General features: G+C 45.9%; 1 protein-coding gene across 2 annotated transcripts; it reads left to right on the top strand.

The window, feature by feature from the left end:
* Window positions 1–41: 41 nt before the first annotated feature.
* On the top strand, window positions 42–26,381 carry HSF4 (heat shock transcription factor 4). 2 transcript variants are annotated; one of them, XM_059857170.1, is made up of 13 exons: window positions 42–162; window positions 7,937–8,045; window positions 9,124–9,251; window positions 10,107–10,231; window positions 12,092–12,167; window positions 13,593–13,657; window positions 15,302–15,401; window positions 16,102–16,226; window positions 18,009–18,233; window positions 19,488–19,593; window positions 20,921–20,986; window positions 22,551–22,638; window positions 23,696–26,381. In XM_059857170.1, the coding sequence occupies exons 2-13, from the start codon at window positions 8,015–8,017 to the stop codon at window positions 23,890–23,892; spliced, it is 1,332 nt and encodes a 443-aa protein (XP_059713153.1). In that variant the 5' UTR covers window positions 42–162; window positions 7,937–8,014; the 3' UTR covers window positions 23,893–26,381. The 2 variants fall into 2 exon arrangements, with proteins under 2 accessions (XP_059713153.1, XP_059713155.1); XM_059857172.1 differs by lacking the exon at window positions 42–162 and adding an exon at window positions 4,252–4,374.
* Window positions 26,382–26,590: the final 209 nt, after the last annotated feature.

Genomic DNA, 26,590 nt, shown 5'->3' with positions numbered 1-26,590 from the left:
TGCCTGCTGTTTGCCCAGGCCCGCCCGAGCCGTGCCGGCCCCGAGGCCTCGCGGGGCAAGGGCTGCTGCGGGGAGCCCCGGACGGGGCTTGCCGACACCTTGGCGCTTCCAGGTGTCTCCGTCGCAAGGCCACCCACCCAGCTCGGTGCCTTGGTGTCTCGTGTAAGTGAGGATCTGTCAGAAATACTCCGTTCAGGTGGCTCCAGAGCTGCCCGAGGGCTGGGATGGATGTGTCTCTCTGGACCATTAGGGATGGAGGCGAGTGCGGTGGCTTGAAGCCCCTGTGTGGCTTGTGGCTGACACAGGCGAGGCTGGTGGGTCCCGGCTGGCACTTGCCAGCTTTTCCCTGTAGTGCTGCTGCTGAGAGTTTGGATAGGTAGAGAGAATGAAGCAGCATTTCCCAAGTCCACGAGAGGTTCTGTGCCAAGCAAAGCATGATTTTGGTCTCCATTGCTCAACCTCAGGTAGAGGCCTCCTGCCCAGGCTCCATCTGCCCTGCATAGGTGCCCTGTGAGCTGAAGGACAGCAGCAGCTCCCTTGTTTGTCCCAGCTGGTGAAAAGCTGGCATGGGCCTGGGGCCAGATTTTGGGCTCACGTGCAAGCTGCAGTCACTCTGGCTTGGCAGTGGTTTTGTGCAAACTGGAGGGGCTGAACTGCAAAAAAAGCAGGAAGCATTTTAAAACACTAAAAATACCTATATATCTGATGCTATTTTACAACAACAGTATTTTAACAATATAAACCTAATTTGTTTGCTAAAGGAAAGACGTGATTCAAATAGATCTGTAAATGGGTTGATCTGGGCTGGATCTCCTGGGTGCTCTGGATCACCCAGGGTCAGATCTAGGGGGGCAGGCAGTGCCCCCAGACCCCTTCAGGGTCTGCAGGCCTGATGGTGCCAATGCTTCTGGAAACAAAGCATTTACTTGCTAACAGTGTAAGCAAGTGATTTCATACATTTAAGGTCTGTCTGATGGGGCTAAATGAACCTGGGCATCCCAACATTTCACTACAAAAGCTAAACCTGAAGCAGTGCTGGCTCCCAGAACCAGATGGGAACCACACAGTGATTGCTGTGGGGAGCATCACCCACCCATGTCCTGGAAATGTTTTGTCCTTATAGCCAATCCACCTGCTGTATACTGTGGGGGTAAAAAAAGAATGGGGAGCTGAGCCCCAAGTTTCTCCTCTGCTGACCCTTGCTGAGTTTGTGCCTTCTGGGAGCATCCCATGGGGTGAAATCAAAGTGCTTGATGAGCACTTGGAGTTTCATTTTGTTGTTTTCCACTTGGGAAGTAAAGATGGCAGTGAGGGGAGAGGCTGTGGCTCAGTGGGGCTCAGCTGGCACAGAATTGGGGGGTCAGGGTTCAGTGGCAGGTCTGCCTGGCTCTGGGATAGGACAGGCTGCCCTGAGCTGGCAGCAGTCAGAAGGCTAAAAGCATGCTCTGTCTATGAGATTCACAATCCTTTTCTTAATGGCTCCAAAGGCTTTAAGGCAATAATAAAACAAAAGGAGCTGAACACATGAGATCTCATTTTGCCTGAACTCTTTGGCAGATGTGTGTTAGAGACAGTATTAAAAGCAGAGAAGCAATGTCCGAGTGTTGAGGTGATTGTCAGAGAAGATGGCAAAAGATGCTGAGTTCCCAGGAAGGAAGCAGGACGGTGTCACTTGGCTGCTGTAGCTGGGCTGGGTGGGAAGGGGGTTGTCACTGATATGATGGCAGATAAGATAGCAGAGCTGCTGTGCTGCTGCCACCTCACACTCCCAGTAGAGTCACTCTTCAAAGCAGCACATTCTAGAAAAACGTGCAGTCGTGTCCCCTCTGCCTCATGCTTTTTGCTGCTCCGTTCCTGCTTCAGGGGTTTCAGCTCCATCCCTTCTTTGAGGCTCTCTTGGTGCACAGGTTTTCATTTCAATGAAACCTGCACTGCTGAGGGAATGCTGTAGCTCTGGGACCTGGGGCTTTCACAGCCCCAGAGAGGGCATGCCATGAAATTCACAGTGAGATTGTGAGACTTGGCCCACACTCCAGTGCTGGCCTGGGAAGGGGAATGCTTGCTTTTAAAAATCTCTTGCTTGGTTATGAGAGGCCTGAAAAAACATGTCATGGTGGTAGTTTAGTTTGTGCAGAAATCTAGAAGAGAGGTGCAACACATTTTGGAAGAAGGGAAATGGAAAAGTTAGGTAATGATCTGATGCCCTAAACCTTCTTCCCAGATACTTTTCTGCATTGTAGTTCACAGGAAAGGTTGATTAAAATACATTTTTCCCTTATTGTGTCAGACCTTGTAAGTACAGTTTCTGCAAACTGGAGTCAAAGTCAAAAAAGGTTTTTTTTCCAAACTGCAACACCTCATCACAGGCAAGGACCACTGTCATTAAGCTTCTGGTTTCTACTCTAGGCCTTCTGTTGCACTATCAGTAAAAAAATGGAAATGTGAGGCTGTTTTCTGTGCAGAGCTTCTGCTTGCAAAGAGGTTTTCCCCCCACAGTTTGAGAAATCTATCTCAGCTTTTTGAATACCAGTGCAGCAGTACCAGAAAATTCCCTTGCATTTTTATTACTCAGGGTAGCAAAACCTCACTGTAGGAAAAAAGACGATTTTTTCCCAAAAAAGCTTTGATCTGACATTTTTAATTCTTGAAAAGTATCAGTCAGCTTATTAGGATTGATTGAAAAAAACCATTGACCAAGAAATTTTCATAATTTTTTAAGTTCAAATTCAAAATATGGTGAAATTTCAAGTTTGAGTTTTTTTTAACCTCCTCTGTAGTCCAGTTTGATTTGTTAGTTAAATCCTTATGGTGTGTCTGAGCCTTTTTTGATGTTCTTGCTGAATTTTTCTCAACAGGGACTCTTGAGAATTAATTGTAGTTTTGGAAGTTTTCTCATGTCTGAATTGACAAAATGTCTGCTCCAGTGCCAGAACTGTGGCATTGCATCCCAGAAGAAATCCTTGTCTGAATATTGTATTATCTTTGAGATGAACACAGAATCTTCCAGGGGTGCAGACCAGGGGCTGCAGCTGTTCTTCCAGCTCTGTTTGGCACTTCGCAGAGGTCAGGTGACAGGAGTGGGGTCCTCTGTCCAAGCACTTTGCAGGAATAACCTGATCCTTGTTTCCAGTGTGTGTCAAACATCTCCTCCACTCTGCTGTGGCACTGCTGACCTTGTGCCTTCTGTGTGAGATGATATTACCTGGCATGACTATTACCTGCTTATATCAAATTTGTGTGACTTGCTGGGTTTTGTCAGTCCCTAATGGTGATTTGTGTTTTAGGGGAAATACCACATTCTTAGGTACACTGTTCTAAATTGCCCTTTGAAAATGGCAAGAAAAAATTAATGTCTTGTTGTCCTTACTCTGACACTTACTTATCTTGTCTCTTCTCACCTCCTGACTCTTTCTTTCAGTGTTTGGCCTTAAAGGACTCTGTAGGCATCCTGTGAGAACTTTGTTCCATTTTTTAGCAGGAATGTTGAGCTTTGCAAGTTTTTGCTAAGGACCTCAGGAAAATTTATTGTTGATTTTATATTTTATTATGTTATTTAAAGAGCAGTTTCTGAGTTGAAATTACCGTGGCATTAAGCCACACATGTATTTGGAGCTATTTAACACTTTTATATTAATGATAAAACCATATTGTCTAATAGATTCTATGTGTAGCTGGCTTAAGCATCCTCTTTTCTCATGCAAGAGCTAAATAATTTCTGTTGACATATAAAATAGCAGCTAAACCTTCTTACAATTTTGGCTTTTCAAAGTCGTGCTGAAGATGTACAGCCCTGAGTCTGGCCAGCTGTCATTCATCTATGCCAGCCAAAGTTTAGGACAAGAAAATTCCAAGCTAACAACTCAGGTGCCTTCAGAAACCTGTGATTTCTGTGCCTGGGTGTCCCCCAGACTCTGGGCAGGTGGGTTTGCTCTGGTGACTTGCCCACCTCCCAGCATAAGGTGGGCAGCACGTGTTCCCTTTGCATGACACTGCGGATTTATTCACAGCTCTGCGAGATCGGCTGCGGTGCATTTTCATTCTGTGCATTGTTCTCTGGGGCTGGTGATGCCATCCCATTGTGCTGAGTTTTTAAGAGTGTGAGCAGCACTGCTGATGTGACTCCCTGGCTGCCTACTTTCCACTGGCCTGGGATAAAATTGGGTGGCTCATTCTCTGTGGGACGCAGGCGCGTGCAGGGAAGCAGGCGCGCCCAGGGCGATGGGGTCAGTTTAGCTGGGGCACTGCAAAGCTATGCAGGATTCACCCAGCTCTCTGGTGATGGATGGATACTCCAGCAATGTCCCAGCCTTCCTAACAAAACTCTGGACGCTGGTGGAAGACCCTGAAACGAACCATCTCATCTGCTGGAGTTCTGTAAGTGCAAGAGGTACTGGGTGTCACTAATGCTTGCAACAACAGGGGAAACCCAGGAGAACTGCATGGCACAGGAGCTGCCCTCTGCTTGGCAGGTGCTGCCCAGTCACTGGCAGGGTGCAAAAACCAGGATTCAAGTTCAGGCACTTCTGGATATACTTGGTATTATTCATCAGAAATATTGTGGCTTTTCTGTTTCAGAGGGGAAACTGTTTTGTGGGTGTTTTAACTATAGTATTTACATATTTCACTTGAAACATCCTAAAAAGTGTCTAATGTTCTAATTCTAAGAATTCCACATGCTTTGAGAGAAGTATTTTTCACCTTGCTTGAATCTGCAGCTCCCTAACATTTTCTAGGAAATTAGCAAAGCCCTTAAAAAGTTTCACTGCTGTTTGGTATTATCTCACGTGTATTTCTTAGCAGCCTCTCACAAATGTCTAGGTGGAAGGCAGCAGATAAACAGCACTGAGTACTCAGGCTCAAACCTATAATTTAAACACCCTAAATCATTTTGGAAGAACTTTACTTGATTTTTCAATGAGTCTGTGTGATGATCATGGTGATGTGGGTATATATTGTCTGTAAAGATTCATAGGGACAGATTGCTTTTCTTTGGCTTCTTATTTGTCACAGAGGCATTGATATACTAAGTGCAATCACAGAAATAAAATTATTTATCCTCTTTATACAACGCTTTGATACCACTTTGTGCTTTTGACCTACAACTTGCTGCAAATAAAATGATTTGTTTTCAGCAGGGAGTTATTGGATAAACTGTGTGCATAAACTTGTTCTCCAAAATCAAGAATCTATAACACAAGCAAATTTAAAGGGGGGTGGTAAAAAAGTCTAAAGTAGCCTTTCTTATATATACGTTGTGTCCAGTAGACTTTTCATTCAAAACCTGAGAGAGGATTGGAGCTGCATTGGTATCTGTGAACGTGGTTGTTTGATGCTGGTGTTACATGGCCATACCTCTGAGAACCACCAAGTTGTAAATAAGGATTTTAAAGCTAGAAATTATTTTCCAACCTATGTAAATAGTCCCCTCCCTGTTAAACTTAGAACACCGTTGTTTTTGACTGATCACCACTGTGCTTTGCTTTCCTGTAAACTAACATTGGCTGCAACTGCATCCTTGGAGGTTTTGGTAAGGCTTTTAGGTATCTCATTTTCCCCTTGTTGCAGGTATCCATGTTTCACATATTCTTCAGCTTTTATAAATTGGTGATGTTTTAGCTGAGAGATTGTGTGCATACCTAAGATTTCTGGGTGTAATCAGTACTTGTAGAAAATAGGACCCATAAGGACCTGTGAACTGTTTCTTAGCATGTAGAAGAGATGGAGAGGAGATGCAGTAATGGTTTATATATACACTAAAGTCTGCTGTAAAGTGGAAAGAAAAAGTCTGCTCTCTGTCTGTGGCAGTTTGGGCAAGAAGTAATTCAATTAATTTTTTTAATGGAAGTGCAGTAAGTGAGAACTGGCAAATTCCTGGACTAGCACTTGTCTTGTCAGAGCACAAATGTCTGTCCTGGTGGTTCTGTCAAAAGCAGTAAAGATAAGCATCTGCCACGATTGTTGTGCTGCAGAGTCAGTTTTGCTTTGGGCAGAGAAGACTTCCAGAGTTTCTCTGAGTTTGTACTCCTGTGGTGTAAAACAGTCAAGGCACAGCTGCAGTGTGGGAACAAACTGATATGCACAGTTCATCAGTGAGCAGACAGTAACCCCAAAGTCTCTGGTGTCTGTAGGAGCCTTTCTGAGTGTGCCAGCTTCTGAGAACATTGTGGCCCTGAATTCCCCCATAAGGACTTGTTGAGGTATACAAAACTCTTGTGCTTCTCATTTTCCATCGGGGGTCCAGCCTAGGACACACAGCTGTATCCCAGAATGAGGGGGCAGAAGCACAAGGGAAGCAGAATAAACCAGCTGGGTCCCCAGGGCAGTGTCTGCAATGTTGGGAAACCCTGGTTCCTGCTGTTCTGTCTGCGAACTCTCAAAGACAGGATAGTTCCAACATGCAGGTTGTCAGTGAATCTCTTAAGTGCTTGATCAGCCTTTGCTTCTGCTGCACGGGGTGAGGAATGATAGGAAAGACCCCAAAAATCGTCAGAGAGCACTGTTGAGGCACAGTCGGGTTCAGTGCTTGCAGTAGTAAGGAAGGAGCAAGAAGTGCAGCAGAGCCAAAGTGTTAGTGGGTGTTAATTGATGGAGCTGCCAAATGAGCCTGAGCTCAGAGGCAACTGGCACAATGTGGTGGTGGAAATGCAGTGTAGGGCAGCAGGGTTGGCCAGCTGGCTGGTTTCTGTAGCCATGGGCAGGCTGCAGGCACACACCAGCCCCTCTTTAGTCACTGAGTTATCTCATGGCCCTGATTGCACTCCCTGTTTCAGAGATTTCCACACTTCCCTGAGAGCACCCTTGGAGCTGCAGATCCCTGATGGTGTGAGGTGGGACTCACACCACTGGTACCCTCCTCCTGCACACAGAGCCTGAGGGCTGTTACAAAACACTGTCCTGTGTCACAAACCAGCCCCTGTGGAATGCCCACCCAGGCTGACACACCTCTGTCTGCTGGTGGTAGCATTGAACACAGCAGGAGGATGACTGTGGGCTTGTCTCAGACCCCTTCCTGCCAGCATGGTGCAGGATCTGGTGTCCTTAGCTCTTGTCCCTTGAAACTCAGCTGCAGCTGAGGCAAGTCCCTAATACCTGCTGATGTCATTGCACTGATGTAGCTGTCAGCAGGTACAAGGCCAGGCAGGGAAAGCACATGGCCTGCAGTCCATCTTCTCTGCCAGCAGTCCCAGGCAGTTTGCCTTGTTTGGCAGGCATGGATCATTGCAATGCAACCCCAGAAATGGAAGCTTTATCTGATTAACATGTGTGTTGCTAGCTTGGACTGCAAAGCGTGACTCAACATTTTATGGGTTGCCCTTGTGGCTGTTTACTATTAAAAATAATCAATAAAATGTGTGTAGAGCTTGCTTCTGGGCAAGTGTGGCTCTTTTCAGTGTCCCAAACAAGCTCACACAATTGCCTTCCTTTTTCTTCCTTGATCTCTTGCATCTGGGCAAGTGTGGTGTCTCCAGAGAAGACTTGCTTCTTGCCTTGCTGTGTTTCTTGTGCCATGTCTCCCGGCAGTGCTCCCTCCAGAACTGCTGTGCTCTGGAGCGGATGGAATGGGGTTAGATCTGAACAAGGAGGTTATAATGGCAATTCCCACTTTCAGGGCCTTCTTTAGACTCGAGTCTTTCTGTGAAGTCCACAGACTACCTACCAGTTATTTGGGCACAAAAGTCAGTGCTTTCTTTCTCACATCCAAGACTCTCAACTAAGCAGTGACAAAAAGCAGAAAAGGATCAAACCTGCCGCCACAGAGGCCTGACTGTACCAGAACTGAAAGGAGCACATCTGTCATTGGGGGCTGTTGTCACTCCTCTTAGCTTCAAGGTGGCAGTTCAGAGAACAAGACTTCCCCTGCTGTAGGGCTCCTCCTGGATGTCCTGTGGTCAGGGATGCTCCTCTGAGTTTGCCTTTGTCCTTGTCTCCTTTGCAGAATGGCACCAGCTTCCATGTGTTCGACCAAGGCCGCTTTGCCAAGGAGGTGCTGCCCAAGTATTTCAAGCACAACAACATGGCCAGCTTCGTCCGGCAGCTGAACATGTGTGAGTGCAGCTCCCCAGGCCCAGACATGTGGGCCTCACAGATATGGGGGGACAGGAGGCATGGGAGAGAACTGTGCAGAGGAAGCTTTGGGGTCTCTTGTATATGACTTGCTGTGGCATTATTGATTTTGCCAAAGAGGATCTGCCTCTCACATCCCAGAATACTGATCTCCTTGTGTTTACCTTAAATTCCAGCATGGAATTTCTGTTAGATTACATTTCAGGATGTGGGCTAAGAACTTTCACCTACCAGGTGTTCTGCTTCTCTTTCATTGATTTGATGACCTATTATTCATTTTCCATTTTATTCTATATAGTGTTTATGCAGCCACTAACTGTAACACCTCCCCCAGAATATGCTGCTCTTGTGGGTCCTGTGCCCTGAGCTTATCCCTTTCATCAGCTGTATCGCTGAACTAGTAACAGATAGTTCTCCCTGCAAATCTTGCCTTGCTGATCAGACATTTTTACCTCTTAAAGGAGTTGTAATTTAAATTTGGTGTAATTTTCAGCACCTTCAACAATATGATATATGATTGTTCTGATAGTTCTTGGAATTTTTTTAATGAGTTCCTTGGTCAAGTTTTGACTTTGCTATTTCACTCTATAGTAGCATTTTTGCAAATTTTAGGCCAGTCCTTAAATACAGCTTAGAAACTTTTAAGGACTTCAGAGAAGTACTCAAAGCAGATTTCCAAATGTGCATGTGACCCTTTTTTCCAAAAGTGGCACCTGTTGATGGTCTGTGCCTTTGAAAAACCTTCCCCTGAATCCCTGTGGCTTGCAAATTGAGACAGGAATTCCCTAAGAGCTGGCATTTTAGCTGCTGGCAAACCAGTGTGCCTGTGATGGAAAGGCTTTCATGGCACAGGCTGCAGCAGGGGTGGCCAGTGGGATGCACAGGGCTCTCCCTTGCCCTGTGTTTCTGGTGGTTATGGCCCAAAAACATATCCAGGGGTAAGCACTGGCAGCTCAAAAAGTGTGGAGGGTGATCAGATTTGTCCTCAAGAGTGATGAGGATGAGAGGTGGAGGGAGTGCTGGGTCCTGTTGCCCATCGGCTGTGTCCTCTCTGTGCAGATGGCTTCAGGAAGGTGGTGAACATCGAGCAGGGGGGGCTGGTCAAGCCTGAGAGGGACGACACTGAGTTCCAGCACCTCTGCTTCCTGCAGGGCCATGAGCACCTCCTGGAGCACATCAAGAGGAAGGTGAGGGCACTGTGTGGGACAGGAGAACAGGCACCTGCCAGATCCTGCTCAGCATAACTCCAGTATCACCCTGGTCTTGTTTCTGTCCTCCCCACACACATGTGCACCTGGGCTGGGGGTTCTTGGTTTGCAGGGCTTGGCTTGCATCAGAGTTTTGTCTGTGTTTTTCTGCTCTGTTGCTCTCTGTCACAAGATGTTTGTGTAGTGCTGCAGGGCCAGGCTTGCTTCCCACCCTTCTGCCTTTGAATTGTTACTGCTTTCCTAGAGAAATATGGCATAAGTCCTGCAGTGTCCTCAACAGCCACCTCTTTTTTTAATACAAGAAACAGCCTACTCCTGCCCTCTGTTTTCTGTCTTTTAACCTATTGTTCATATCCCCAAAGTGTTGTTCTCTCACTGAATTAGCATAGAAACTTCTGAAAAGGGACTTGAGCAACAGCCTTTTGGAAATCCTGGTGCAGTTTCCATGTCAATTTGAAGCATTTCATCAGACTCATCCCTGTAAAACATGAGGCTCAGTTGGGTATCTGCAGTTAAAGTAGAAAGATTAAATCAATCTAGATCAATTCCTCCCTGATACTCAAAATACTTGTTTTCCCCCAAGCTGATTTATAATCAGCTCTGACAGGGAATGTAGTTCTGTCAGCAGACCCTCTGTATGAATAAATTTGTCCTGCTCTTTCCTCTATCTGGCTCTTGCAATAGTACCCCTAGGGTAGTTCAGACTCTTTGGCATGTGGCCTATCCTGGTATTTCAGCTGGTGACAGTCCTGCACCTGAGCCACCACAATGAATCTCTCTGTCCATGGCCCTTCTTGCACAGGTAAAACCCACCTTTGATTTCTTTCTCCTCAGGTGTCAGTAGTGAAAAGTGAGGAGACCAAGATGCGCCAGGAGGACCTCAGCAGGTTGCTATACGAGGTACAGATTCTGAGAAGTCAGCAGGAGAACATGGAGTGTCAAGTGCAGGACATGAAGCAGTGAGTTGAATCCTACTCAGGCTGCTTCCATGGGCATTTGCTTCTCTGGAGTGGGGAATGGTTGAAAAGAGGAGCCTTGCACACTTCCCTCCCCAGGGAGCATGTGGAGCCAGGGACTGACCAAAGATCTGTTGAGACAGCAAGATGTAGGATTTCTATCTGATCTACAAAATGTGAATTAATGCTCAGCCTCTCTGTCTCATTTGTTTTCCCTTCACAGATGAAGAAAGCACAGAGAAGGTCAGACAGGAAATATGTGCATAACCTGGGGACTTAGATAACTATTGCCTCCAGATGGGAATGGTGATAAAGATGTAACTCTCACACATACAAGAGTCCTTGGCAGAAATGTGGTGGAGTCCACTCCAGCTATTAAGAAATTACCTTTCTGCCATCATTCACCTCCAAAATTTATGACTGGCCTAAAAAATATAGTATGTTGTAAATAAAACATAAGAATTGTGTGTAATTTAGTCCATGGACTCATCTCCCTGAGACTGTGTCATCTGACATGGCCAGAATTGTTGGATAAGAGCAAACCAAGCTGATGCAATGCTTCCTGCATGTGGCTGCCTCCAGCTGTCTGAGTCTCTGGGATTTTCTGACACAGACATGGTCACTAAAAGATTAGGAAGTGGATATGGTTTTATAAATCATGTACTTGGAGAGGTTTTTATTTGCCTCCAGAATTTTAATATTTACAGAGAGCTTTGTTTAAATAGCACTTGAATAATCAAATAGACCCAAACCCTTTATTGTGGGCCTTAAGAGTAACACTGCATACTGGGAAACTTCATTCCAACCAGCACCTTACATGCAATGAATACATATTTTTATCCTGCATCAACTTTTAATGACTCCCACACTTAGCACATGCATGAGTTTGCACTGTGAAATCCAGATACAGCAGCAATGAGTTTCTGGGCTTGCATTTGATTTAATTTTTAAGGAGTTCCAGTATTAGTGATTTGGCATTGATTTTAATTTTTCTCCCTTTTGATTTGCTTGCTCCTTCCCTCCATCTGGCAAAGTTGCATTCAAGTGATGAAAATAATATGATTTTTATAAACTAAGACAGAGGAGAAATCCCAAGCTGAATCCATGTTAAGAAATTTACACTGATGAAGAACAATTAGGACATAACTCCAGTGCAAGCTGTCAGACTAAGGAATGCTGCTTTGCTGAAAATCCTGTCAGGACAAGTACAGAAAGCTCACTGCAGAGATTCTTGTTGTACAAGCTGTTCTACTGTTCTCTTCAGATCTCTGGACCTTCCCTTCCCGGTTCTAGCATCCATCCACACTGGAAGGACTACAAAGCAAAAGGATTTATCAGTTTCACCTGTATGATAGGTTTTGCTGGCCTGACAGTTTAGGTACATCCATATACTCTAGAGATAAATTGGCTGGCAAAACCTTTAGCGGCATGGACTTGGCTGGCATCCAGACTTTAAGGCAGCGCAGTAAATAAACTCTGCCTCTCTCCATCCCACCTAGTGGGGCTGACTGTTAGAGAAAGCCTGTAAGCTCCCCTCTGTGCTGCTTCATTTACAGACAGAAAATACATTTTCTTCCTGCAAGCTGGACACAGGTCTGTGCTGGGTTAAATCAGTGGCTCCCACTAATAACATCATTACAGTCCTCCTAGCTCAAGGCTCTGAGATGCAGGAGCATCTTTTTGTCTGCTCCAGTCACTACCAAACATGCATTTGAACCACCACTTGTATGAGTGAAATAGCCAAACACTGCAAGAGTCCGGAAGTGAGACAGACTTTGCACAGTTGAATCTGTTGTGCATCATGGCAGCACCATGGGCTGTTGGTGTTCCTGTTCTCATGGAAAATGTCTGTTTCACTTTCAGACAAAATGAAGTTCTTTGGCGGGAAGTTGTAGCTCTGCGGCAGAACCACTCACAGCAACAGAAAGTCATCAACAAGGTAGTTATCATACAAACTCCAAACTTGCCTGTGCTGTCTGGTCTGTGTCCTCCTCTGATTTTTTTTTTTCTCATCCCATAATTTCCACACTGTGATATCAGAGTGTAATTATTTTCCCTTTCTTTTAAGTTGTGTGATGCTTTTATGTGTCCTATACAAACAGGTCATTAACAAAGCACAGACCGTGCCCTTAAGCAAAAGATTTTAATTTCTGTGTCAGTCCTTTCTTTGATGTTAGAAATCACTTTTCTGTTGAAATCCAGGGCAGGAGACCACATCTGTCACTAATTGCCCTGTGTTGGCTGTGTTCTAGTTGTACCAATGTCTTTGGGCTTCCCAAGTGTTCCATTTGTTCACAAGAGGAAGCCCACTGCTGCCAGAACCAGTGGGAAGCTGCAGGTGGCAGAATTGGCCACCCATTGCCCAGCTGGGGGAATGTAACAGCAACTGCTACATTTTCTGGCATTACTGGTATTGAGGAATTACTGTACAACCTTTTAGGCTGCAGAACCATCTCCCTTAAAATCTAGCATGACCAATATAGAAAAGGCCTCTCCAGTGATTCCTGAATAGTGCTGACATGACTGAGCACATCACACATCCCAGTCCCCACGTTCTGACCCTCACGTGGCATCATGGAGTCATAGGACTGGACAGAAATGCATGAGGCTATCAAGCCTTCCTCCAGCTCTGAGGCTGGACCGGCCACATGCTTCGTTGTAGAGGCTTTTATAAAACTCTATTTTGTTATATTGAGCAATGAGTGAGAGCCAGCTGTGATATATAATAATAATGTTCTCTTTGTTTGGAGGTCAAAGCAGAGCATTAAGTTCAAGCTGACCTGGGAATATGTTGCTAAGTGATTCCTCTCCAAAGCTACTCTGCTTCCTTTTTAGTGTCCTGTTATATCAACACTGATATTTCACAGAACTGAAAAACTCAACTGAAAGAGCTCAGACCTCCATCCAGGCTCTCCATAGGGAGTTGCATCTTTCACTTGCAAAGTGTTTGCCAGACTTTACAGCACCTCTTCTAAATGTCTATGAAAACTCTAATCGATCTAGGTCTAACTCCAGGCCTAGGAATGTTTGCATGTGTACTTCACGGGTCTGTTAGGACCAGCTGGAGTTCTTCATGCACAAAGTGAAGAGAGAAAGTGCTGAGCACATGCATCCAGGAACCTTTGCACAAAGCAAGCACCTGGCTGTGTCCCTTGAAAGCCAGGCAGGCTGTTTTGAGTTCCTGGACAGCTCATTTCTGTTTGAGGCTCCAATGTCTCATGCAGTTTGGCTCCTATATTCCATGGCTGCTCCCATCTTTGGGGTGCTGTTGGGAGGGAGGAATGTGTGAGATAAAATGGCTGCGAGAGCAGGGAGTGCTGAATCACTCTGCTGATTAACACTGGATTTTGATCTCTCCTGACAGCTGATTCAGTTTCTGTTTGGCCAGCTCCAATCAAGCCCCAGCAGCAGTGGGATAAAGAGGAAGCTGTAAGTCCCCGTGTGTGGTGCACACGCTCACGGGTGCATAATGCTGCCCCCTCAGTAAAAGCACAAGCTCAGCTCGCCCAGGCGGGCGGTCACCGGACCGGGCTCCATGGTGATGGGAGCTGAATGGGCTGAAGTGCAGAGTCAGACCTGCTGACAGGCCCCATTCACTGCTCTCTAGAGAAGCACCGTGTCAGCTCGTGACCTTTATCTGGGGAACACAGCGCGCAGTGGGACATGGGAGTGCTAACTAGAGGGAGGCCAAAGGGCAGGACCCCACTGCTGCTCCTGCATGTTCCAGTTTTGCCACTTGGCAGCAGTAGGAGCAGGCAGCCCACAGACACCTTCAGTTCGACCCACAGTCACTGAATGTGGTGTGTATCCAACACTGGCTTGGTGGTGTTAACCTGCAGGCCTTACAAAGAGGAAGGTGAGGAAAAAATTTAGCTGAGGGGAATCTTTAGATAGGCTCTTAAAGGCAAGTGAATAGAATGACTTGAATTAGGAAGCTTAGTGCCTTTCAGGAGAGCAGCTATGCCTTTCTTGCCCTGTGGTGCTTGTGATTTAAAGAAGGGGAAGAGACTATTGAGTGGAATTTGCTGAGGACAGGGACCTGCCTCCAGTTCCTACCTTTATTACCTTGTGGCCTTTGACAACTTGGAAACTTCTCCATGCTGAAGAGAAAGGAGCCAGACCTCCCACAAGCAGCTCAAAGGAGTCAATTTTCATTAAGTCGGCGTCCTTGTTCTTGACTGACTCCTCTTGTGAGGATTGTAAAGGCAACACAGGATTGAATGAAGAAGCCCATAATCTGTACAAGCCAGTAGGGTATGTGCATCTGTGCCTACCACCTCTATTGGGCCTCTTGGAAGAGCTAAACACTGCAGATAGCAAAGAAAAGGGCTCAAGGGGAGAATAGCAGCTGCTGAGGTTCATGACTGGGGAAATTTTCCTCCAGGAGAGTGGGCAAGCAGAGAAATTAAATGCCAGATTTGACCTCTAATTTTCATGGTCAGGGCTGTGTCCACCCTGTAAAAGCTTTGCAGCCCAAGAAATGTCTTAGACCACTGCTTTTTTGTAAAAAGGCAAATATTAGTGAGAAACTGTGTTGAAAAGGGCAGAAGAGCACAGAACTACCTGCACAGCAATTGTATTGACCCCTTATGATAAGGGATTACACTTCACACAACCAGCTGCAATTTGCAAGGTAATTTGAGTTCCTGCTTCCTTGGAAACACAAAGGTCTGTCTTCCAGAAACCTCAGCTCTTGTATCCATATCTGCATCCGTAGTGTTTTATCTTTCACAGTTGTGTTTTCCTGCCTCTTTTAAATGGCTGCAGGAAAGGATGGTGTGCAGCCTGGAGCTACTTGGTGCAGAGCAGGGTGCTCCCTGGGGGCCCTGGGTAGGTTTGGGCAGGTCTGCATCCTTCCCCTCTCTGTTTGGGCAGTGCTCTTTTCTGGTGGTGATCTCCTCCAAAACTGTTGTTAGCCTTCCTTGCCCATAACACCAGGCAAGAATGACTCTTACAGCTGAGGAGAACCAGAGTAGACAGGGGAGAAGAGCTCTTGGCTCAGGGATATTTTGTGTGTGAGCAGCCAGGAGCCAGTCAGTACATGCTGGAAGACAAAACTGTTTCTCTCCACAGACCTCTGATGCTTGACAATGGGATCTCAGCTCCACCAGTGTCCAAGTTCAGCCGGCATTTGTCCCCAGAGCCCCTGCAGGAGCCCTATTTCATCCAGTCGGTGGGTTCAGCCTCTGGGCCCTTGATGGCTTTGGCTGGGGGGGAATGTTTGGAGCAGTAATAGAGATTATGGAGTAAGTAATTTGGCAATAGTTTGGCACTGAAGAGGAAATGAGGTTTGCTATGCTGAGTGACATTTAAAACTCCTTCAGTTCCCGAGTTCCATGGATGCCTTCATGAGGGAGGCCATGGGTTTTGTGGGGAAAGGCAGACCCTGCACACTGAACTCTCCATGTTGTTACCCCTGCCTGGTTCACCTTGGGGGAAGAGAGGAAGAAGTGAGTTCTAAAAGTGATACTTTTGAACCCTCTGAGGGATCCCCACCATCATCAGAGCAGACACCAGACACTTCTGTCATGCAGTTAAAATATGTGAGCTGGCATGAGAGGCTCATACAGCCCTGTTGGGCTGTGTTGCATCTTTCCCTGCAGAGGAAGCTGAGCAGTCTAGGCAAAATGTCAGACATGGTAAAACCTCTTGGTTGCTGACACTTCACAGGGTTTATTTCACACCTGTACCTCTGTGCGGTTGGAGGAAAAGTGAGAGGAAATTAGAATGTTGCATAGTAGGTAAAAGCTTTCTTGGTTTCCATACAGGGGGACTCAAAGTCACAGTGAATAAACCCTAACCATCTCAGACAGGGCCTTGGACCTGTTTTGGGGTCAGAAGGATAAATCTACATGACTTTGCTTTCCTCTTAGCCCTCGACAGAGCCTGCCTCTTGCTTAAACAGCCCTGCAATCGCTGGAGGACCCATCATATCTGATGTTACTGAAGCATCACCATCCAACATCATGAATATGCAATCCCCTCCTGAAAATGACAGGTAAACATGTTTGTGATTAAAAATAGGGAGAGTTGGGTATAAACATGCTTATGCAACTCTTCTCAAGAGTTTAGTGTGGCTGTAATTCTACTAAAGTTTCTGTCTGATTCACAAATCTCTGTAGAGATATGGGATAGAATGTTTTTTTCCAGTTTGCAAAGTGGGTCAGATTTTCAGAATTAGAGGGGGGTAATAACAACATAACTTTCAAAACAAAGTCCTGAGTTGCATGCTGAGAACTTCCACTCCCCTCTTCAAGAAATATTTCATCTTTCTTTAGTCCCAAGTCTCAAGACAGGGACTGTCTCAGACTTAATCAAATAATGAGATACTAACACTTGTTGGGTTTGTTGAGAGAGAGAAAGGAGGGTTTCCTTTTGGCTTTGGCAGGGAAGAAGCAATCAAATTGTACATCTAACAGCTAATGAGAACAGAAAGGTTGCATCACAACAACTTCCGATGTTTGACAACTTTTCTGTGAAAAGGCCCCAGTAACTTATGAACTGAATGCAGAGGTATTTTAATGCTTATCTCTTCCTGCCACAGACATGCAGTGAATTTAGGGCTAGCAGCAGAATAGCTAAAGCTATGTCAGTGGAAAGTAAGTAGACAGATGAATCATGGAAACAGTTTCTCAGGCATAGAGACAAGGCAGTATAATTTCTAGTTATACTCTAGAAATTGCCTGTAAATCTGTTGCATAATTGAAACCATAGCCATAAAATTAACTAGAAGCATGTAGAGAGCTTCAGATTAAAAAAAAAAAAAAACAAACCTGGAAGCCATTTCTAAAGCAGAAAATTTTTAATATAACCTTCAAGTTAAGTTGCTTATTTCTACTAATTACTGAGTGCCATCTGGTGGCTTCTGATCTGTTCCGTGTCTGCATGACTTTAACATCTGAGCCAGCCATGGCCCCAGTCAGTTCAGGTGTGGTACCTCCTAAATCAGCTGTGCTTCTGGTGGGAATTTGGGCCCCACAAGATGAGAAGATGATCTGAAAGGAATGTTGAGGAAAGCTCTGTAGTGTCACATACCATCCCTGTTATCTCCGTGCCTTTGTCACTTTGGCTGCAGCTGTGCAGGTTCCCAAGGAGCTCTAAAGTCTCCTACAAGTAATACAGAGTAGGTTTTTACACACAAAATGCTTCTGAACAAAACTTCATTGTCATTTGTCCATCTGGAAACAATGTGGGGTGCCTCTCCCATTGGAAAAGGCAAACCTCTACCTCCAACCCAGTAAGACATCTGACTATGACTGTCAGATCTCAACAGCTTCTGTTCAAGTCCTGCAGGGCCACAAGATCCTGACCTGAGTCATTGGGATCTCTAGAGTGTTTCCTGATCCAATCCTAACTCCTGCATGGGATGGCCTTACTGATCCCATTCTTATCTCTAGGGTAGAGACTTTTCTTTTTCAGGGGAGTCTCTTTAGCCCAGTGTCCCTTTAACCTGTCCCTAACACTCACTCAAGAAATGATCAGTGCATAGAAACTTATTTTCCATATTTGCAAAACAATTGGATGGGGCAAATTCATTATGGCTGTAACTGATGAAATGACTGCAGATATTCCAGCTGCATTCCAGCAATACATGAGCATGTTCCTGGAGCTTGCTGAAAAGAGAGGCTGCTGGCTTCTTTTGCCCATCTGAGGAAATGGAAAGACCTTCTGCAGCAGTTTGATGGGAAGTGAAAGCAAGGCCTTGTGCTCCTGCCCTTCCCAGTAGCACGAGGCCTTTGCAGAGCAGCTGTGTGTGGTGCTGAGCCTGTCTCTGCTGCAGGGAGAAGTGCCTCATGCTGATCAAGGAGGAGCCAGTGAGCCCTGGAGTGAAAGGCAGCGCGGAGCCCGAGGTGCCCCTGCCCGGCTGCCGCGCCTGCTCCGAGCCCCCGGTGCTGCCCGTGGCCATGGTCCAGTCTGTCCTGGAGGGCAAAGGCAGCTGTGCTGCAGCCCCACCAGGGGCCTCCCAGGCACCTGAGAGGAGAGGCAGGAGGGCCCTGCTGGACAGGTGAGGCTACCAGGGAGAGCTGTGGGCCTGCCTGCTCGTGGGCCTCTGCTCCCATCCCCGGGTGGAGAGGGAGGGTGACTGCAGGCAGCCAAGTGCAGCCTGATGAGCTCCATCCTGGACCTGTGGCACCTGCTAGAGGAGCCCTGAATGCCAGGGGACAGGTCATAGAAGTAGGGGGCATGTGGATCAACTGCTTGAAGGACCCAGCAGAGGAAGAGCTGACAGAGAATGTGCTTCAGAGCTGTGGGAGCAGGAAGAGGCTTTTTGCATTGAGGGATTTGCCCAAGGTCTGAGTGACAGCTGGAGCCCAGAGCAGCATCTGTGTCTGTCTGCAGGCCTGCACTGGACTGTGCTACACCCCTGCCCAGGGCACTGGCACTGTGACATCAGGCTCAGCCCCAGGGGGACCCCAGTGAGCCACTTCTGGGGCTGTGCTCTGAGACTGGAATCCCAACATCACCCATGTCATGGGGGAGTGTCCAGCTGAAGGAAAGCACGGTGCAGCTGGGTGGTTGATGTGGAGTTAACTGCAGTTCATTCTTGATAGCAACTGTAGCAATGTAAGGAGGACTGTCAGGGAGGGGAACCCAAAACACTCAGTAGGGTTATCAGAAAAGCTTCCATTTTCCTTTAAGTCCTTACAGAGAATCAAAGTCCTCCCTCTGAACCCACTGGATGCTGAAAAACATATTACTAGAAGAAAAATAATCCCTTTTTTAAAGAACTGATTTTAAAAGAAAATTTTTATAGCTTTTGGGGGGTTTGATCACAGCAGGGCCTCACTGTTGCTCATTTAGCTGAATGTCTGTAGTAAACGCAGCCTGCAGGGTAAATGCCTGCAGCTAAAAGTCACTCCTTTAAAAAGCATTAGTTAACATTAATTCAGGCATCTTGGACCAAGGAGAATGGCAATGCAGCTTGTTCTGGTTCCAAATGCATTTCTAAAAGGATTTATTCTAAGGAAAGCTTTCATTTTCCCAGTGTTGAGGAGATTTGCACAGACTATCCATCCCCAAACCACGTGTCACCCAGGAGAGGGATTGTCCCATTTGTTTTACCATCTGCCCAGTCTGCTGAGTTGTACTCTGGGATTAAACCAAGTTTTATGGCATAAACCCAGGCTGACAGCGTGCTCTTGGTTTTCAAAATGAGATTTAAACAGGAACATCCTTTTGGAAGGCTGCTCAGTCCTGCTTTCTGTAGGGATCTCTGCAAGTTTCCTTTGTGGCAATGTTTCCCCTTGTGTTTTCTCAGAACAGATATTTCAGACCCACTGGAGGGCACTGACTGGAGCCTGGAGGGGCTGCAGCTGCTGCTGAGGAGCCAGCAGTACAGCCTGGAGCCTGCCAGCCTCTTGGATGTGAGTGTTGCTGGAAGGCTGCATCAAAAGAGCTGTGAAGTTCACAGGGGTTCCTTTGGGCTGTGATTCAGGTCATGCTGCTTGTTCTCATGTGGCATTTTGTCTGCCATGTGTAGCATGTGTAGTCACAGCTCTGTTTTGACCTGCTCAAAAGATTTCAGCTTTAAATTGTGCCCCCCCTTTTTTTTTTTTTTAATATGCATATTTGAACTTTAGGGGCACAAAACACTGCATTTGGTAAAGAAATCAACATGAGACCTGACACAGTTATGTAAATAAATAGGTTTAATATGACTCTCTAGCTAGTTTGGTAATTGCTTTGTAGGGGTTAATTTATTTTCTGCATATTCTACATCTTATATATTCCTAGATTTTGTTTAGCTTTTTCTACCTTCCCCTCTTCCTCATATTCTGGGAAGTGTAGCCAATGTAAAATCCTCTCTCTGCTGAGCTATTTATCAGTCTCCGTTCTTAGATCACCTTTCTTTAGAAATGGATGGTGGCTTTTTCTTAAGCAGACATGCAGAAATAGGAAGGTTTGTTTATTTCTCTGTTGTACATATAGTTGATATATGAAAGGTTTTTGCCAATAATCAAATAACACTGTATGTAAGAAAAAATCTGTATGTCAAATATATGGCCCCTTGAGGAGGTGCTTCAGATAAAGGCACATTGTAAGCTTGCATGGATAAACAGAGTGAAAAGTAATTTTAAAAAAATCAATTTTATTCTCTTCAAGCAGTTCCCAAGTGTCTGTGGTTGATTCTGACTTTACAGAGATCTTTTCTAATGGCCTGCTCTGTCACTGACTGTTGGTTACTGTTTCTTGTTTCTCATTAGGAAGTGTTTTCCCGTTACTGACACACTTCTCTCTCTGTGCAACTGTCACAAGAGTGAGAATGAACCACAAAATTGGCCTCAGATCAACAGATCCTTTTCCCAAATTGCTCAGACTTGTCAAGAAATTGCCACCAAAGCTCTGATACAACAGTGACTAAATTCTGGAATGCTTTTAAAAGTCATATCAGTCTGGGAGTGTCCTAGGACTCAAGAGCTGCAGAAAAGGGCTTTGATTTGTGTGTGCAGCTGCCCTGGTTTGTGACAGGACAGTGGTATGGGGTGTCTGTGCTGTCCCTCCCCTGGCAGGCAACAGGGCTCATGGGTCAGCACAAGTGTCCCCAGCCCAGCTGTGCCTCAAGTCAGCACAGGAGCCTTTGGCTGCAGCTCCAGTCAGTGCGGGGCTGCACCCTCCAGCAGGCAGGGGAGGCCAGGAGAATCCCAAACCATTCCACCTTTCACAGCCATAACTGTATTTTTGTCCCAACAGGTCTTTAATCCCAATTTATCTCTGAGTGAATGGAATTTGACTGAAATGGAAGCCAGTCTGCCCCCGGTAAGAGCTATGTGTTTCTGAGCTATGAAAACAGCAATGAGAGAACCCCAGAATGGCCCAGGTGGAATGACCTTAATGTTCATCCTGTTCCAAAGCCTCTGTCCACTGCAGGGACACTTTCCCCTGGATCTCCTTGCCTAAATTATAATGGAACTATGAAGCAGAGCTTGTGCATAACTGAGGAAGTGATTTCATAACCAGAGGGGAGAGTGAGCTAGAGCACAGCACGTAGGCATCTCCTGGGGACACCATGGCAGTGTTGTTTTATACTCTTGACCTGTTTTTCCCACTCAGCCAGGATTTGTCTGGAGACAAGCTCTGACTGACTGTTGGTGTCCTGGAGGCTTTAATTGCAACTGGCTGCTCTAAACTTTCTCTTAGTGAGAATGTCACATCCTACTAATACCATAGATTTATGAAGTGTTTTAGTGCCAGAACTCTTTATACAATATACCTTCACAAAGTGCAGCCATCCCTGTATGTTTCAGGAGCAGTAAAATACCATGTAATTACAACAGAGATTCCTGCATGACTGTACATGAAAAAACGAGGAGAAATTGTTTGGCAGTATTTCTTTGGAATTGATACTTACACAGACATTTCTGCAGTGCAGAAAGAGCAGGTTTAATAAACAGTGAAGGAAACTGTAGACTCACAGAAGGATTAAGGTTGGAAGTGTATTGCATGGCTGGATTCCTTTTCCTGTGTGATAGAGAGTGAATTTTCAGAGCCCTTGATGACAATCAAGTTGGATGAAGGCTTGGTTGGTTCTGCCAGATATCTCTACAGATGCTCAAGTAGAGTGTTATCTACTCTAATGGAGTGTAAAAGGTCTCTAAGCCTTCTTCATGGTATCAACATCTTTTTAATGTTTTAATAATTTTGAATTTACTAGGTAATTCCACTTCCTGAGTGTTAGGAAGAAGAGTGTCTAAGAAATAGTTAATATTAATTAGCAAGTTTTGGAAGCAAGGGCTATAACCTTTTAAAAAGAATTGCAAGAAAAGGACAGGAAAGGGGGCTACAGTGTTCAATAGTTCAGTCCTTGAGCCCACTAAATTTCCCAGGGGCTCTTGCTTGTCCTACAGAAAGTCATGAGCATGGAGAAGTGTGGAAGCAATGCAGGCAGGAGCTCTGTGCCTAGAGCACTGTGTAAGCAAAAACCAGTTTCGCTTTAAAGACAGGCATTGGAAAATGGAAAGAAAATCTCTTTCTTCTTTGTTACTGGCTGCAGAGGACTGTGGGTTTGCTTTGTGTGGCAGCCACAGTGACAGCAGCCTGGCCCCTCATGTGACATGAGCTTCACACTGTATTAGCCAATGCTGAAGAGGGGATTGCACCTCCCACAGCCCTGTCCTTGGGCAGATCTGCCCCTGAGCACATGGTGTGGCTGTTCTAGGGAAGGGCAGTGAGGCTGGGAGGAGAGGCTGGGCAGGGAGGATGCTTGTGTTCCTGTGGGTGTTGTGCAGTGGGGTGAAGCACTGGTGCTCAGACATGGCCTAGTTCTAACAAGCTCCCTTGTCTTTGTATAATTGTACATTGTAGTTTATATTTTTGCATCAAGATGCAGCGACTCACAGTGGATCTGGAGAAGAGTGCAACTGAGCTGCCCCCAAAAGTGTTCAACCCACAATTCAACAGCAGCTGCCCAGGTAGGAGCAGCAGCAGCTCTGTGGACCTGGCAGTAGGATGGAGCTCAGGCAGCCAGATAGGATATCCAGCACTGACTGTTTGCCATTTGAGGGAGCAAACCACATTTGCTTTCATGATTGTCAGTCAGCAGTGTTCCCACAGTTCTTGAGCAGTGGGAAAAGGGTGGGGGATAAACTGAGGTGTAAATGGAATTGAACTGGTTTTGCAGTGGGTCCCCATCACGACTGTCAGTGTTTCCACTGTTTTCTCTGCCTGTTCATTGCCACCTCAGAGCAATGTGGGGAGCTCAGTGGGTAGGGGTGGTAAGAGCTGGTACAATCTTGGGGTTCCTCTGGTTCCTGATGCAGAGGAGGTGTCCCAGTAGCTGCTGGCAGCCAGAGGCACAGGCTGTGTGTCCCTTTCTCCAGACCTTTTAGGAGACCTCAAGGGAACAGTCCAGCTGGTCCACTTGCTGACTCTGATAAAGTGTGTTATTGACCTTAGATAAGAATCCAGGAGTGTTGCCCTGGCTGTGGAATCGTGATGTATGTTCATGTGTGTTCTGCTAGGACAGACCTGAAAGAGAAGCTCTTGTGAGCCCCAGTTTGGTGCTTAAGCCACCTGAACCTTCCCCAGTTTTGATTCATTGTTTGTCATTCAAGGACTTCCAGCCTCAGCCTCTTTCATGAGCACCTCAAAGGCATTAAAAGCCCAGGTACACTGAAGAGAGTCATTGAGTATGCCCTGTTTGCAAAGCCTTTCTACAAAGAGGGAGAAAAACACATCTTGAGTGAAGAAGAGCAGCTGCTCTCATCCTTGTCTCAGTGTCTCCAACATTCAGTCATCCCTTTTTCACTTGTGAGGTATCTCAGCTTTCAGGTGACCTGCAGAGACTCCTCTTGATTTTAATGGGCTTTTGAGTCAGTCCAAGTTTTCCTCAGGTGTTTCCAAGCCATTTTGCTGCAGTGAGGCTCCTCAGTTGCTGCTGCAGTTGGGATTTGTCATTTTTCAGTTCTATCTATGTAAAACCAGGCAACCTGCCTTCTAGAAGCTGAATTTTCTGCTGTCTATTCCTAGGGAAAGATGTCATCCTTGAAAGTGCCCAGCAGTTCCTCCTTGACCGTCAGTCCATCTTTGGGAACGACCTCATCAGCTTGCCTGAAAATTCATCGCTTTATGTTCCTTCTGAAAATATAGCTTCCTACATGTCCTCTGGGGATGTCCAAGGGGATATCCCTCTAAACCTGAGTTCTTCCATGGACAACAGCCAGTGATGTAGCTCCCAAGAAACAAAACCTCCCTCCCACCCATCCAAGCATCCACAGGTTTGAATGTGAAGAAACAAAACTGACTCAGAAACCCGAAAGAAAGTTTCTTTTTTGTGTCCTTTTTTTTTTTTTTTTTTGAGTAGGTGGAAATGGTCAGTAGCTGTTGCATTACCCTCCGTGCACCTGGATTTTAGTGTTTTTTAAAACAAAACTACTTCTGGTGCTTGCTCTGAGGGGGAGTGAGAACTTGCCAGGATTTTTTTTCCTTGAAAATGCTTTAGAAGTTTCAAATCTTTTACTAAAACTCAAGTGAAGAGTAGCTTGAAAGTCCATCTGAGACTTCATAAAATAGTGATCCTGACTAGTGCCTGCAATGGCAGACTGTTGGATTTTACTGGGGCAGCACAGATTAGCTAAGATGCCTGACCCTTGTTGATGCTGGTTATTGAATAGGAAAATAGTTCTACATGCCAGTCCAATGCTCTAAAAAGATTTTTTAACCATTTTCTGGGTTTGATGGGATGCACCTGTTCCTCCTAAGGTGAGTAGGAAGAAGATCTCTTGGGGCCTGTAAAAGCTTGTTTTCTGAGTGACCCCACCAAGAATGTGCCTCTGGCTCTTAGGGGAGCTACAGACCATCACAGGCTACAAATCATCCCATGCTGAGTTGAGAGCTTTTGTTATTTGGAATTTGTTTTGCCCCAAATTTATTTTCTCTTATATATAGGCAGGGCACTCCATACTTGAAAAATAGAAAAGGGATAGACTTTTCTGCACGCATAATTTTCCATGTGCAGAGAGGGCTGAAGGAGTGCACTCTGGGTTTTGGTGCTGGCTAAGTATTTCATGTCCAGTCCAATGGGTTTTTTCCCTTGGCTTTGACTGGTTCTATTTGCCCAAGATGTGCCTGTTGGTTTATTGATGTGTAAGATCTGACTAAACAGTTTAATTCATTGGATCCCCTTTTTAGACGGACTCTCAGCTGCTCAGTGTAGGAGAGAGGCAGAATGGTTAGTCCACCATGTCCCACAGACTTTTCTTCTGTCCTTTGTGCATCTGAGACCAGCCTCTAAGGCTGAGCTAACCTTCCCCATCCATGTGGTTTCTGACAACTGAGTTTCTCAACAAAGCAGAGCTTTGTTTTTTATGCTGTAGTTCTAATGAGAACGTATTATTTATCTCAGTACCTTCTACCTGAGTTGCTTTTCCTTAGGAAGGTTACCCAAATGCAGTAGGACAGACCCAGGAAATTCAATTAACTCAGGCCTTCTAAGGGCTTAGACAGGGAGGTTTAAACTGTGCCAGTATCATCTGAAGAAATGCTTTGCCTGCCTTCATTGCCATGACAATTCTTGGTGATGAACCACATTTCTGAGCCTTGTGGTCAAGCAGCATCCACCCCAAAGTGTAGCTAACCACTCAGACAAGTGCAGGCTCAGAAGCTCCTCAATAAGATGAGCATTTTTAAAATGGACCTTCCTGTCACAGCCCTTTCCTCCATCCATTTATCACTATGTGAACAAATGTGTTAGTTCAGAAACATTCACTCTTGAGCACATTTTTGCCCAGCTGACTGCTGTGCTGGGAGCTCTGTCACTGCCTTGGTGGTGTGGTCTGTGCAGGAGCGAGGTTGTGAGAGCTCCTGAATTAATCCCGGCCACTGTTTTTCTGTTCAGGACTAAGGGAAAATTCCAGCAGCCCCCACTGGCCTGGTATTTAGATGATGTGCTTGAGTGTATCCTGGACAAGGTTTTTCTTTTTGACAGATTTGTGCTTAGAAATTTCACCTAGATCAGCCCATTTCCACCCTATTTTGCCCTTTCCAGCGATGGAAAGTCGTTGAGTTGCACTCTGTTTACTTATTTTCTCATAGGTAATTGAAAACTGCCTGGTGTCTCCTGACACCGACAGTGCAGGTTCAAGATTTACACCCTTCTCTGAGCTTCCACATGCCAGGCTGCTGTCCTGTTAACACTGAATGTATTGATGCAACAAGGTATTTAAGCACATGCTTAACTTCAAGCTCCTGAGTAGTTTTTCTGTGTTTCTATGGAGCCTGTCACATGCTTGAGGCTGGGCATAGCTGATGTCAGACTGGATTGTCTGGTTGGGGTTGAGAAATGAGCCCCTGGGGAGGGGTGCCCGTGGGCACAGCCAGGTGCAGCTGGGCCCTGGCTCTGTCTCAGGCTGTGTCCTACAGGGCAGGCTCCAGCCTGTGCTCGTGGGGAGCAGCCTCTCAGGAGGGTTCCAGGGCTTTTCTTTAGGCTTTTTGCTCTACTGTAAAAACATGAGATTGGAGCTTGATGGTGAGAGAGGAACCTCCAGGAAGAGCACTCGGGAGCCATTCCTGTGCAGAAGGAAGCTTGTGTTCCTCAGCTTTTTACATTGTTAATTTTACTTGAAGGTGATGTGCTGAGACTGCGTTTTTGCACTATGCTGTACATTTGTAAAGTTTTACAGAAGACACTAATTAAACGTTTCCTTTTTCTCATTTAGCCTGCTTTGGCATTTCTCTCACTCCTTTCATCTGTCCCTTACTCCCGTTCTCCTCCCCAAGGCCTCAGTGACAAGTGAAAGTCACTTCTAAGCATTCAGATTCCCTTGCTAGTGCCTACGGGTGGGTTGTGGTCACTGTGTGAACTAAATCTGAAATGCCTCATCTAAAATGTGGCCAAGTAAACACAGCTTAGAAAACTGCTGAGTT

The sequence above is a fragment of the Haemorhous mexicanus genome, chromosome 12 (genome assembly GCF_027477595.1).
Source record: "Haemorhous mexicanus isolate bHaeMex1 chromosome 12, bHaeMex1.pri, whole genome shotgun sequence".
Taxonomy (NCBI): Eukaryota; Metazoa; Chordata; class Aves; order Passeriformes; family Fringillidae; genus Haemorhous; species Haemorhous mexicanus.
This window is presented reverse-complemented; position numbering and strand designations above follow the sequence as displayed.